The 14767-nt window shown below is 37.0% G+C and overlaps 1 protein-coding gene across 2 annotated transcripts in view; it reads left to right on the top strand.

The window, feature by feature from the left end:
• The window catches only part of LOC133534561 (protein dachsous), a 334416-nt gene that overhangs the window by 293894 nt on the left and 25755 nt on the right, over nt 1-14767 (top strand). For both annotated transcript variants that reach the window (XM_061873723.1, XM_061873724.1), the window contains exons 3-4: nt 1926-2103; nt 3568-4041. In XM_061873723.1, the coding sequence (XP_061729707.1) occupies nt 1926-2103; nt 3568-4041 (652 nt within the window). The remainder of the gene's footprint in view (nt 1-1925; nt 2104-3567; nt 4042-14767) is intronic.

Genomic DNA, 14767 nt, shown 5'->3' with positions numbered 1-14767 from the left:
TGCTTATCCTTAACATACTCATTAAATATAATTGTGGAAAGTTGTTGTTGAAAAATAACCTAATTAAAGTATGAAACGAGTAAGGATTATCCTCTACCTCGGCATCGGTTAGGATTACCTTTGTCAAGTACTTACATAATTAAAAAAGATAAACCATTTTGTAAATGGTCTTTGATATTTATTTGTATTTTTATGAGATTATTACCAATCTACCTACAGTAAACCATGACATTGATGTTCTGTTTTATTGAATGTAAAGCGAGAAAGTTTATATTCATACGAAATCTACTGTCATTAATACGATTACAACTGTAGTAAATTTAATGTCGGAACGATACGTATCAATCAGGGCAGTCGAATCGGACCTATAATAATAAAGTAAACCGCATCTGATTGGAGCATTTGGCATTGTACGAAATGTTTCTCGGAATTTCGTAGCGTGCTTAAAACTACTTTTGGACGTAATTGTCTTACATTCAGGTATTTTTCAACTGCAAGATACTATTGCAAAAATCATATGTAAATAAAATTTAACATACGACATTTTGCATTTCAATCTACAGCTAAATTCTCAAAGAAAATGTTTCGTCTTTATATTCCTACTGAGTTATTATTCTGTACTTTGATAATAACACTGGTGAGTTCAAACTATTACGCTTCATTAAGTAACGCTTCCCAGTTTAACTTCAAAGTAGACTAATTAATTAGTACTACTGTACGGCTACAGCAATTTCATGTGTCTAATTTCCACCACACAAAAAACTAAATACTGGGACGTAACTAATAACTATGTACCAACGTATGAAGTAATAATGAACATAGATAAAATGGACATTGAGCAATGTAATACACGTTCAAAGTTAATGTGAATAAATGGTGTTTTTACCAATGGCCAGTCTTGCCTCCTAAATGAAGACAAGAACAAAATTACACTTCATATCGGCAAGACTAACATAGTTAAAGCTTGCAAACTCTTACAGAATAACAAACTGTGTGTCCTTCGTATTAGGTTGTGAATTCGTCCGTAAGATCTTGTTCGCTTGTGTTTCCGTTCCTTCACCATTTATCTTTGCTTTGGACGGCAATGCAATTAATCAAGCGTCGTTGTCACGTCCATAATATGTGGAAGATAAAGAGAAAAAGATGATTTCTTACTAATTACCCAAGCGTTTTTCGTTTTAGGATCAACACCTACTTTATCGTTCTTATCTTTAACACGTTTTATTTAAGATTTTAATTGTTTCGTAATTTGTTTAGCTACCTACTCATTATTACTTTATGTTATTATTACTAGTTATATACTAGGATATACCTACTCTAAATATCTATGCTTTTATGATTTTGATGTTAATAAATTTATTGTACAAATTTATATGCTTTAAATTCTTAATAATTAGTACTGTATGGCGCCAAGGATAATAAATTTTTAGACTCTATTTCAGGGTATAACGAGAACACGTTAAATTACATTTACCCACACCTTTATCCGACGACCACACAGATCAAATAGAATTAAATGTTGCTAATTAATTACCCAGACAATCAGATAGGTATAGGTTCCTAGGCAATTAGTTCTGGCTCCTAGGCTGATACGCGAGAATTGATAGTCCTACGGTACCAGGCATTAAAGATATTTGTCAACTCTTAGAGTTGATGCCATTGTGTTTGGCAATGGAGGTAAATGAGCGGCTTAGTGTTCGATTAATCGTGAAATCTTTAGTACTACTGAGGAGCACAATTAGGTGCATGATGAAATGAGGACGCATGAGTGAAGAGAATTTTCATAATAGTGAGAGGATTTTGATATAGGAATTTTGTGTACATACCGTTGTAACTATATATTGAACTGTTTATTTCTCTACATATCTACTCTATGGGTACTCTACTTAAAGAATTAATAAGAACAATGGTATTTTTGTCCTCAGATGTCAGCAATCGACCCGGACTGCGGAGTGAACGCTATCGTGAACTACACGCTGGGCGACGCGCTCGCGCGGCCGCAGTTCTACGTGAAGCCGGGCAGCGGCGAGCTCTGTGTGGCCGCACCCTTAGATTACGAAGCTAACACTGATTTTGAGTTCCCTGTTATTGCTACTGATAGAGGTAAGTGGGATTTTTATAGTGTTCGGCAACAAATAGACTTCGTCGTTTGTTATCGAGTTACGCTAGTCTCTTTCCTTCCCCAGTATGCCAAACGGACCATTTCGCAATAAAAAGACCTTAAAGTGAATTGATTTTCTGTAAAAGTAAAAAATGTAAAAAATCCAAACATTACCTATAAATACTACAGCGGTAGAATCGAATTTTGCCTAGACAACATTGTTAGATAGTGTATTACGTGAGCGAATAACTCGCGAACGCGAAGCGAAGCGAAGCGGCGCGGGTGAATTCAATCCTTTAATACCTATGGAAGTGTCCTACGTGGGCGATCTCCGAATGCCGTTCGCCCGCCGCGCCGAGCCAAGGGGTCCAAAGGTCTAGTGTTTGTGTGCAGTAAGATCACGAATTGCATATAGATTCAAGAATTAAAGGCATTTTCACCCCTGGGGATATTATATTTTTTGTTATATATTTAAGTTTGTTATATTATATATATTAAGTACACTATTGGGCTCCGAAATAACATGAATTAATCTAGTGACGAGTCTTATTTAGTTTGTGTAAAATAAGTAATAATTATCCACAACCGACAATGATAGTAACTATTGCTTGAAGCTTGAATATCTACACATATGTAGGTATTATAGCCGCTTTATTTGGCCGTGAAGTGTATTTACGGAACTATCCTAAAATTGTACACCGTGCAATTGTGCGGTCGAGTTGATAATTAAGTCATTTCCCCACTTACACTAACGATCGATCCTCAAAGCGCGTTGGTCAAAATACACTCGTCTGCGAAATTAAATTCCGCAAGTGTCAGGCATCCGCTGATTTATCGTTGGACCAACTATCACTCTTTTTGTTTCCTCTCGTCTCACTTTAAGTTGCCGACGGCCTGAGAACTGGAATTTGGAAATTCTCAGTCTTAAGTAGATAAACACTATCCTGAATTTAATGCCATGGCGGAAATTTTGTAGAGCTTTCAATACATTTTGTTTTCAATTGCACGGCAATTTTGTTTTTTTTTCTTTTAACATATAATATAATTCTTACTTTAATTCTTTTGTGATATCAATCTTAAGTTTAGTTATCGTTACGTACTTTGTAGTTAATTTTATTTAAGTGTTTTCTAAATCAACAACTCACACCCACCCACTTATTTTGATTAGAAATGAACGTTTCTTTATTACGATAATATGAATTTGATGTTTTCTGCAAACTTATACAACAAATGCAGTACTATCAGTACATACATCAAGAACTATCTACATTGTTGCTTTTCATAACACATCCATAAATAAAACAGCTATATCTATAAACGCTAATGTAACACTTGCAAAACAAAAGCAAATGATTTTAGTATCGTACTGCACGTTGACATCGGCATAAATCAAGCCGCTGTCAATTAAACATAGCATTACAACAATACTCAAACAATCAAGGGACCAATTATTTATTTATTCACAGGGGGCCTGTCCACAACCGCCGTGGTGAAGATCCAAGTACTCGATACGAACGACAACGTCCCCGCATTCACTGTTAAGGACTACAACGTCTCGTTGAAGGAAGGAAGAATATCATCTTCTGAGCCTATTGTCGCTGTCACCGCTACAGATGCCGACTCTGGCCGAAACGGAGCTATAACCTACAGAATCATAAACGGGAACGACAATGACGTCTTCAGAATCGACAGATCAACGGGAGAAATTTTCGTTACTAAGCCGTCATTAATCAGGGCGAATGGAAAATTTGACTTGGAGGTGTCTGCGACTGACGGGGGTGGTTTGAGTGCTCCGCAGACAGCCGCGGTGCATGTCATTGTGATGCATGCCGGAGTTAGTTCGGCACTGTTTGATAAACCGCGATACAACTTCCACATTAAAGAAGATGCCAAGGTTGGCCATGTTGTCGGCACCTTGAAAGCTACTGTTGCAGAAAGAGGTAAGTGAATATTGTGATTTCTATTGATAAAATGGAACATGGGTTCTCAAACCTATGTGAAGATGGCTGTTCTTGGAAGGTTTGACAATCTAAGTAATATTAGAAGCGAATTATCATGGAAAAACCATTAAATTGTAAATAACATCATGATAAGTCCTTATGACAGGCACTTATAGCATATGACATATTTAAATATCCCTTGCCTTTCTTGTGTAGGATCTAGACAGACAGGTTTATTATGAAAATTCAATCTTGTGCATTTGCTCGTGATATGGTTTTCATTCTATTTATTTTAACTTTCTAAAATCAATGACACATATTAAATATCAAATTTTGAGAAAAAGTAATATTCATAGCAGTGATCCGATAGCATTCCTCGAAAAGAAAGCTAACAGAGACGTTTAGGGTTACTTACATCGAAAACTACTTAAGGATAGAGTCAACATTAATGCAGAAACAGAGCTTCTGTGGAGTCGAATAACCTTATGGCTTCATTTCGTTGAACAAATTTATTGAGCTCGTGCCACTAGGAGTGGAGGTAAGGCAGGAGCGCCGGCGTCGGTCCTCATATTGAGTTGATAGTTTAGCGGAATATGTCAACTAAAGGGTACGAGTATGCTACGCTTTTTAATTTCGTTATACGGTAATTTATGGCTACTCTAGACAATAAATTGAAATAAAACCGTGCTTAGTCACTTAAATGTCGTACTTTTAACTAAATTACCTAATATTTTCATTAAATTCCAAAAATTACATTTATTTCGGTTTTTGTTATTGATTTTAAATAAGAATTAAGGTAAGATGTCATTTAGCAACAGTACGGTCACGTCTGAAAATATCGATACGAAAAAAGTGCCAAAAATATATATACACGACTTTATTGCCCATGTATTAAGGTAGTGTTTTAATAATTCTGGCACATTTTTGGTACCGATATTTTCAGACGTGACTGTATATATATGTTCGATTAATGTAAGTTAACTTTTATCTAATTCCTACATAAATCTTCAGTTCTCAAGCTAATGGGTGTTTGACTATTATTAATAAATAATTCGTAGAGGCCCATACTATTGTCACTGTGTCAAGCTACGAAATAGTACTGAAAGTAAATTCCTTGACCTATATGTAAAGTCAGGTTCAACTGAAAATGCAAATCATGTAAACAAACCAATTTACCCTATTCATTCTTCGCAATCTCGCACTTTTTGTGGACAATAATTTTAGCAACTATACTTAAACCATTTATTTATATCAATTACTTGTTGAAATATACGTTACGTAATTATCAATATTTCAATGAAAGCAACCATCGTAAACCTTTTAAGTTATATGGCAAATGCTAACAAACTCTGTCATATTTGTTTACATTATTTTCAATTTGAACCTCACTTAGGTATCATCATTTTAAAAACCTGTCCATATTATAATAATTATGTAGTATATGTCTAATATTTTTGGCGATATTTCGCATCAGCGCCTTTATTACACCACAATGATGCTCCTATGCACAAATACGTAATCGTCCATTGTCTGCTGCGATCACGATCCCGTGATTGGCGGCCTTCCCCCAGCCTTTACTGGCATTCAATATTCTTATGACATACTCACGCCTTTCTGTCCTAATATTACACGCTAGGAAGCTGCTCAGGAGTATGCAAATTTAACCATGTTGCAATTATAGGTATACAAATTACTTTAAAAGTATTTTTAAAAAGTGGGTAGTTTCATGGAATTACGTCAACGCCAGTCGTCGCTTTTTTGTTCTTAATTTAAATTGTACCAATATTTAACATTACCATTCCGATAAACACCGATCTATTGATATTAGTATGACAGTTTTAATCCAAATATTTAAACAATTATGCGTTTAAGAGGTTAAATATTCTTGAGGTCTTGAAAGTTAAGGAAAAAATAAAAATTTGGTCAAATTGTGTCCGAGTAATATTCGACTCCCGAAAAGGTAATAAACGTAGCGCAATAAAATACTGGGATCAATTAAACGGGCCGATTCGAGCCCTTGCTTTGATGCACCGCGGCCGCGTGTCACACCCAGGGACCGGACCCGCTTACCCTAACCCGTTCAAAAACCCGGGTTATTGTAAAGCTGTGTTCCAAAAACCGCTTCATTTCGGTAAGCTTTTGATTCGCTTACCGGTTAAGAAACTAATCCTTTTATTTGAATTAATTCAGGTTAGCGCTTACCGATATTAAAAACCCGGGAAAGGGTTACCCCTTCAAGCGCTGATTAAATACGAACAAGCTGTTTTAACTTTTACGTGAACTGCATATGGTCTATTAACGTAGCGCCCGACGCGAAACACGGCGGTTCCATTCCCTACGTGCACGTGCGAGTGCGCGGCGCGGCGCGGCGGCAGTCGGTATTTGTCAAAGGCTTTGTAATTTGCCGACCTAATATTGCTAATTCAAACAAAAGTGTACGTTAAGTCAAGTAGCGCACAACGTAGATTTCAAAACACATGCTAAAGTTTAAGGCAAATTACCTAATATGGTAAGGCGTTGCATTGATTTTGGTATATTTTTGTTTAGTACCTATTACTCCTATTATAGTCACTTTCTTTATCGTTAGCTGTCTGTGCACATCTCCTGTGTCAGTGGAACTCATCAATGGCTTCTAATAATTTTATCGAGTTCGGGCTCATTTTAAAGGTCTTGACGAGTTCTTTACGATACACATGGTGGAGAGGGTCTGATGGTGGAATCGGAAGGTGTCGATGGAACTCATCGATAACTACTAATAATGCTATCGAGTTAGGGCTCATTTTAAAGGTCTTGACGAGTTCTTTACGATACACATGGGGGAGAGGGTCTGATGGTGGAATCGGAAGATGTAGATGGAACTCATCGATAACTACTAGTAATGCTATCGAGTTTGGGCTCATTTTAAATATCTTGACGAGTTCTTTACGATACACATGGTGTCGAGGGTCTGATGGTGGAATCGGAAGGTGTCAGTGGAACTCATCGATAACTACTAGTAATGCTATCGAGTTTGGGCTCATTTTAAAGGTTTTGACGAGTTCTTTACGATACGTAATGCTATCGAGTTTGGGCTCATTTTAAAGGTCTTGACGAGTTCTTTACGATACACATGGTGGCGAGGGTCTGATGGTGGAATCGGAAGGTGTTGATGGAACTCATCGATAACTACTAGTAATGCTATCGAGTTTGGGCTCATTTTAAATATCTTGACGAGTTCTTTACGATACACATGGTGGCGAGTGTCTGATGGTGGAATTGGAAGGTGTTGATGGAACTCATCGATAACTACAAGTAATGCTATCGAGTTTGGGCTCATTTTAAAGGTCTTCATGAGTTCTTTACGATACACATGGTGGCGAGGGTCTGATGGTGGAATCGGAAGGTGTTGATGGAACTCATCGATAACTACAAGTAATGCTATCGAGTTTGGGCTCATTTTAAAGGTCTTCATGAGTTCTTTACGATACACATGGTGACGAAGGTCTGATAGTGAAATCGGAAGTTGTCAATGGAACTCATAGATGACTTCCCATAATGCTATCGAGTTTAAGCTCATTTTAAATGTCATGACGAGTTCTTTACGATACACATGGTTGAGGTCCATCATTTTTGAAAACCACATTCCCTAAAACCTATAAAACGACATCCATGACAACTTTTATGACAAATTGCATGGCCGCCATCCTGGATTCCAAAATAGTCATGATTTTCAAAATCTGCACTCCCTAAAACTTATATAACGACATCCATGACGATTTTTATGACATTGTACATGGTCACCATCTTGGACTCCAAAATGGTCATCTTTTTCGGAATCTGCACTCCCTAAAACCTATAAAACGACATCCATGACGACTTTTATGACAAATTGCATGGTCGTCATATTGGATTCCAAAATAGTCATGATTTTCGAAATCCGCACTCCGTAAAACCTATACAACGACATCCATGACTATTTTTCTGACATATATCATGGTCGGCATCATGAATTCCAAAATGATCATCTTTTTCGAAATCCGCACTCTCTAAAACCTATAAAACGACATCCATGATGACTTTTATTAAATAGTACGTGGCCGTCATCTTGGATTCCAAAATAGTCATGATTTTCGAAATCCGCACTCCCTAAAACCTAAAAAATTACTTCCATGATGACTTTTACGACAACATGTGTGGCCGCCACCTTTGATTTCAAAATGGTCATCATTTTCGAAATCCGCACTTCCTAAAACCAATTAAACGATATCTATGACGACTTTTATGACAAATTGCATGGCCTCCACCTTGGATTCGAAAATAGTCATCATTTTCGGAATCTGCACTCCCTAAAACCTATATAATGACATCCATGACGATTTTTATGACATTGTACATGGTCACCATCTTGGACTCCAAAATGGTAATCTTTTTCGAAATCTGCACTTCCTAAAACATATAAAACTACATCCATGACAACTTTTATGACAAATTGCATGGCCGCCATCTTGGATTCCAAAATAGTCATGATTTTCGAAATCCGTATTCCCTAAAACCTATAAAACGACATCAATAAAGACTTTTATGACAAATTGCATGGCCGTCATCTTGGACTTCGAAATGGTCATCATTTTCGAAATCCGCACTCCCTAAAACGTATAAAACGACATCCATGACGACTTTTATGACAACTTGCATGGCCGCCATCTTGGATTCCAAAATAGTCATAATTTTCGAAATCCGCACTCCCTAAAACCTATAAAACGACATCCATGACGATTTTTATGACGTAGTACATGGTCACCATCTTGGACTCCATCCATGACGACTTTTATGACAAATTGCATGGCCGCCATCCTGGATTCCAAAATAGTCATGATTTTCAAAATCTGCACTCCCTAAAACTTATATAACGACATCTATGACGATTTTTATGACATTGTACATGGTCACCATCTTGGACTCCAAAATGGTCATCTTTTTCGGAATCTGCACTCCCTAAAACGTATGAAACGACATCCATGACGACTTTTATGACAAATTGCATGGCCACCATCTTGGATTCCAAAATAGTCATGATTTTCGAAATCCGCACCCCCTAAAACCTATAAAACGACATCCATGAAGACTTTTATGACAAATTGCATGGCCGCCATCTTGGACTCCAAAATGGTCATCATTTTCGAAATCCGCACCCCCTAAAACGTATAAAACGACATCCATGACGACTTTTATGAAAAATTGCATGGCTGCCATCTTGGATTCCAAAATAGTCATGATTTTCGAATCCGCACTCCCTAAAACCTATAAAACGACATCCATGACGATTTTTATGACATAGTACATGGTCACCATCTTGGACTCCATCCATGACGACTTTTATGACAAATTGCATGGCCGCCATCTTGGATTCCAAAATATTCATGATTTTCGAAATCTGCACTCCCTAAAACCTATATAACGACATCCATGACGATTTTTATGACATAGTACATGGTCACCATCTTGGACTCCAAAATGGTCATCTTTTTCTAAATCTGCACTCCCATAAACCTAAAAACCGATTTACATGACGACTTTTATGACTTACTGCATGGCCGCCATCTTGGATTCCAAAATAGTCATGATTTTCGAAATCCGCACCCCCTAAAACCTATAAAACGACATCCATGAAGACTTTTATGACAAATTGCATGGCCGCCATCTTGGACTCCAAAATGGTCATCATTTTCGAAATCCGCACTCCCTAAAACGTATAAAACGACATCCATGACGACTTTTATGAAAAATTGCATGGCTGCCATCTTGGATTCCAAAATAGTCATGATTTTCGAATCCGCACATCCATGACGATTTTTATGACATAGTACATGGTCACCATCTTGGACTCCATCCATGACGACTTTTATGACAACTTGCATGGCCGCCATCTTGGATTCCAAAATAGTCATAATTTTCGAAATCCGCACTCCCTAAAACCTATAAAACGACATCCATGACGATTTTTATGACGTAGTACATGGTCACCATCTTGGACTCCATCCATGACGACTTTTATGACAAATTGCATGGCCGCCATCCTGGATTCCAAAATAGTCATGATTTTCAAAATCTGCACTCCCTAAAACTTATATAACGACATCCATGACGATTTTTATGACATTGTACATGGTCACCATCTTGGACTCCAAAATGGTCATCATTTTCGAAATCCGCACTCCCTAAAACCTATAAAACGACATCCATGACGATTTTTATGACGTAGTATATGGTCACCATCTTGGACTCCATCCATGACGACTTTTATGACAAATTGCATGGCCGCCATCCTGGATTCCAAAATAGTCATGATTTTCAAAATCTGCACTCCCTAAAACTTATATAACGACATCCATGACGATTTTTATGACATTGTACATGGTCACCATCTTGGACTCCAAAATGGTCATCTTTTTCGGAATCTGCACTCCCTAAAACGTATGAAACGACATCCATGACGACTTTTATGACAAATTGCATGGCCACCATCTTGGATTCCAAAATAGTCATGATTTTCGAAATCCGCACCCCCTAAAACCTATAAAACGACATCCATGAAGACTTTTATGACAAATTGCATGGCCGCCATCTTGGACTCCAAAATGGTCATCATTTTCGAAATCCGCACTCCCTAAAACGTATAAAACGACATCCATGACGACTTTTATGAAAAATTGCATGGCTGCCATCTTGGATTCCAAAATAGTCATGATTTTCGAATCCGCACATCCATGACGATTTTTATGACATAGTACATGGTCACCATTTTGGACTCCATCCATGACGACTTTTATGACAAATTGCATGGCCGCCATCTTGGATTCCAAAATAGTCATGATTTTCGAAATCTGCACTCCCTAAAACCTATATAACGACATCCATGACGATTTTTATGACATAGTACATGGTCACCATCTTGGACTCCAAAATGGTCATCTTTTTCGAAATCGGAACTCCCTAAAACCTAAAAATGATGATTTTTATGACAGTGTGTGGCCGCCATCTTACTAAAACCGGATACAAATAAGCATCTATATAGTAAGTCAACATTAACGAAAAGTACTTTTACGTCGGTAGTTACAATATAACTATCGAATCAATTACGTAATGCCCATCTCTGCCGCGGTGACGCAGCGGTGGAGGAAAGGCGCGGGAGAGGGGTAAGGCTTACCCTAAACCGAAAGGTTACCGGTTAGTACACGCAAAACACAAACCGAATCAGCTCCTGTAAGCGGTAACCACTTGTTACGATTAGGTTAATCTGAATAATACGGGTTAATCATTATTGTTGGGTAACCGGTTGAACGGGTTACCCATACGATTAGCTTATCATATGAAGGGGTTACCCATTCGAACGGGTAAGCCAAATGAACGGGTTTTCCGGTCCCTGGTCACACCGACGCATAAAACATCGGCCGCACCAAAACGTAACAAAAAGCGCATACACTCTGACCTATTTTATGGATATCGCGGTTTTTATCATTCAGATGTCTGTTTTGTGCCGAGAAATTCGTTGTATTTTAAAATGCCTTATTTCGTGTAGGTACATGGTGAGGTCGTAGTCTGGTAGTAGAATGAGCCTTACGAGCCACTACGATTTTGGTTGTTGATATTATTGATAACTGTGAACACACCTAACGTATGTAACCTTTCGTATGCCCATGTCAAAAAATTGCTACTGAATAATTGTTTAAGATTATGGATAATAATGTTAAAATTGTAAATTACCTTCAGTCCAAATTTTCTGGGACATATACGGGAACGGGCATACGAAAGGTTAAGAGCGGTAAACAAGAATTTATGAACGAGTGTGAATTAACACGAGTTCGTAATTCCGGCACACACAATGTTTTTCATCACACTTGTGAGGGAAAAAGGGAATGAATAAAACCCCTTCTAATTTCGGACGTATATAAGTAATTGCGTTTGCAGAGTACATCAATTATAAGGTCACCTTTGGCAAAATTAATATTTGTGTTCCTAAGATGTATTTAAGAAGTAGAGAGAGTTTAAGTTTAGGTTCTAAGTCTCGTTTGGTATGATTTTCATCTAAAGCAAAGATGTGGTTGTAGACCATACCAAATCGATTCAGCTGATTAAGCGCGAAGAGGAATTAAAAAAAGGTATATTTTTATATTTCATATATTTATCTTCGGAATAGTGTCAATGTGATACCATAAATGAATTCGGCATCCTCGATTTATAGGTATGAAAACGATACCAAACTTGGCCTAGTAGCTTAACTGATGTAGATTTCAAGATAAAGATGAGAGCACTCCCGCTTCAAAAAAAAATCATAAAAAATCTGGTCTCTTGGCCTAGTAGCAATTCTGCCAAAGGAAATCTACCGTTCACGAAAGGCTGTGTTTCACCGGCTGCAACGGCCACTATTACAGCCCTAGGTCGAAATTTAGGATTATTATTAACGGACCGCATCGCCTACTTGTAATAAACTTTTTACGAGTAAGTGTAATAACACCTATTAAGCTGCATTAAATACTGAGTTAAACGTCGTTGCTACACGCTTTGGTGTAATAGGAGGAATCACTTGTATCGGCTTGGAATTCCTTAGTAAACTTTTTCCTTTCGATACTACATTTACGAAAATTTCTGAGATTCATATTTGTAATAGGTACTTAGATATAAATAGTCAGAAAAAAAAATTAGGTACCTATTTTACAACACAAATTTTAATTAATTATATTATTGTAATTTAAACATGTGAGAAATTGCTTAATTTTTAGGTAAATATATGTAGCCTACGTTTTAAAACGAAATTCATCATCATCAATAACAGACAGAACCTATGTATATTATGTACCTACATAATTTGTGGCCAAAATTTCATTGCGATTCACTTTGCGGTCTCATGCCTGGAATGCTTCAAAACCCATTCCCTTTATTAACACCTCGCGTAAGTAGATCCGTGGAACAACCTTACGCAGCGCTCGCGCACGAGACACCCATTCATAACTAAAAGGTCCTAACACAAGAGGCGCTTACGCTGTTACTACCGCCACTCTTATGCGAATACAGCGTGGTATAAGTTAACTGTCTATAGTATTAAATGCCTTGTAGATTTGAAAGTAGGTACCTACATTTAAGTCAGCAATATTGCGACTTTATTCATTGATATGTAGAATTATGTAATTGAAGCAATTTGGCAGGCAAATCGATTAAGCATTATTCGTTCGGCATTTTTAGGGTTCCGTATTTATTTCTGAATTGTAGAACAGTGAAAAGATGCACTTTAAAAAGTTTTATAGTTGACTCTTTATAATTATGTTTACATGTAGGTATATTACAACTATAATTTCAATTGACTTTGTAAATTATTTTATAGATTATATATGTAAAATGTAATGTTTTTGGTTCAATAAACAATTAGTAGGTAGTTTATGTATGATACTTATACAATAATAATAATGAAAGTTGTGGTCCTTTTAAGAAACTCACTACGTTTGTTTCTTAAACCCACACCCGTATTTCAATGCTTAATTATGCACAGTCACATACCCTATTTTATCTACACACATATTAAAAACTCTCTATGATATATTCACCAATCTCATATTACAGCCAACATTAGGGCATCGTTGTTCCCTTGGCGTAACTCCTGGATGGCTTGAGGTGGCGTCTCCGCAATATCTAATTATATAACAACAAAAAAAAAAAAATTTTATACTAATTAAAACATAATTTATACGTCAAATGGCGGTAAATGAAAACTTTTTTCACGCATGTCACACATCTGTAGTTTTTTTTTTTGATTCAGAGACAAGCTAGAGTCACGGGCCGATTTTCTTATCGTTCGATACAAACTAACATGCGAGATTTGTCACAATTGTAGGCAATTGACATTTCATTTCGAATTAAATGTCATTTCGATTGATATTAGAATAGAGATCAATCTATTTGCTTTCTTTTTCAGGGATATTCCAAATTTGAATGTACAGACACAGACAAAAAATTGTTGCAACAAAACAGTTTATCTAAATGTTGGCCATTATTTACGGATGTTGAAGGCATCATAGATGGTTTATGATATGTATGTAGATAAAATAATCTACATACTTACTCAAAGTATGTAGTTTGTATGTATTACTATCAGGCCAATTCGAACGTACATTGATATCAGAATTTCGTCTGTAAATAAATAACATGATTCCAATATCATTTGATGTTCGTGACGTTCGAATTGGCCTGTAAGTTTAATTTCGTTGCTTTGAGCAACAATAGGCACAAGAGAAATTGTCAAAGGGAAAAACCGGGGGGTTTTAATATGCATGAGCTTATCACTTAATTATATTACATATTTACAATTATGGCGAGGTATTGGATAGGCTATATACTGCGTACGCCATAGGTCGGAGAATCGCTGGTAAATCAAGGCTCGGCTAATAAAGCACGGCTATCTCACCGCAATGCGTTGCATTTCACTAATATTTATACAACAAGGCGAGTTCTACGGCCGCTTGTTACACTGTTGTGTAAAAATATTTCTTGTTTGATGATGTTCATAAGGAAGATGTATTGAAGATTGCTAAGCCTACGTTGTATGTGTACCAACTGTTGCGACATTACTGCTGCGGCGTTGATGCCGCCACTGTATCTGTCAATTTCCTTGATAAAATGGTTGACGTTCCCGCTGCATTACTGGCGCGATTATGACATTCAATTCGTCACTCAAGCCAGTCAAGCCCTCGCCAAA

This window comes from Cydia pomonella, chromosome 2 (genome assembly GCF_033807575.1).
Source record: "Cydia pomonella isolate Wapato2018A chromosome 2, ilCydPomo1, whole genome shotgun sequence".
NCBI lineage: Eukaryota > Metazoa > Arthropoda > Insecta > Lepidoptera > Tortricidae > Cydia > Cydia pomonella.
Note: the sequence above shows the minus strand (reverse complement) of the source record. Positions and strands in the feature narration are given on the sequence as shown.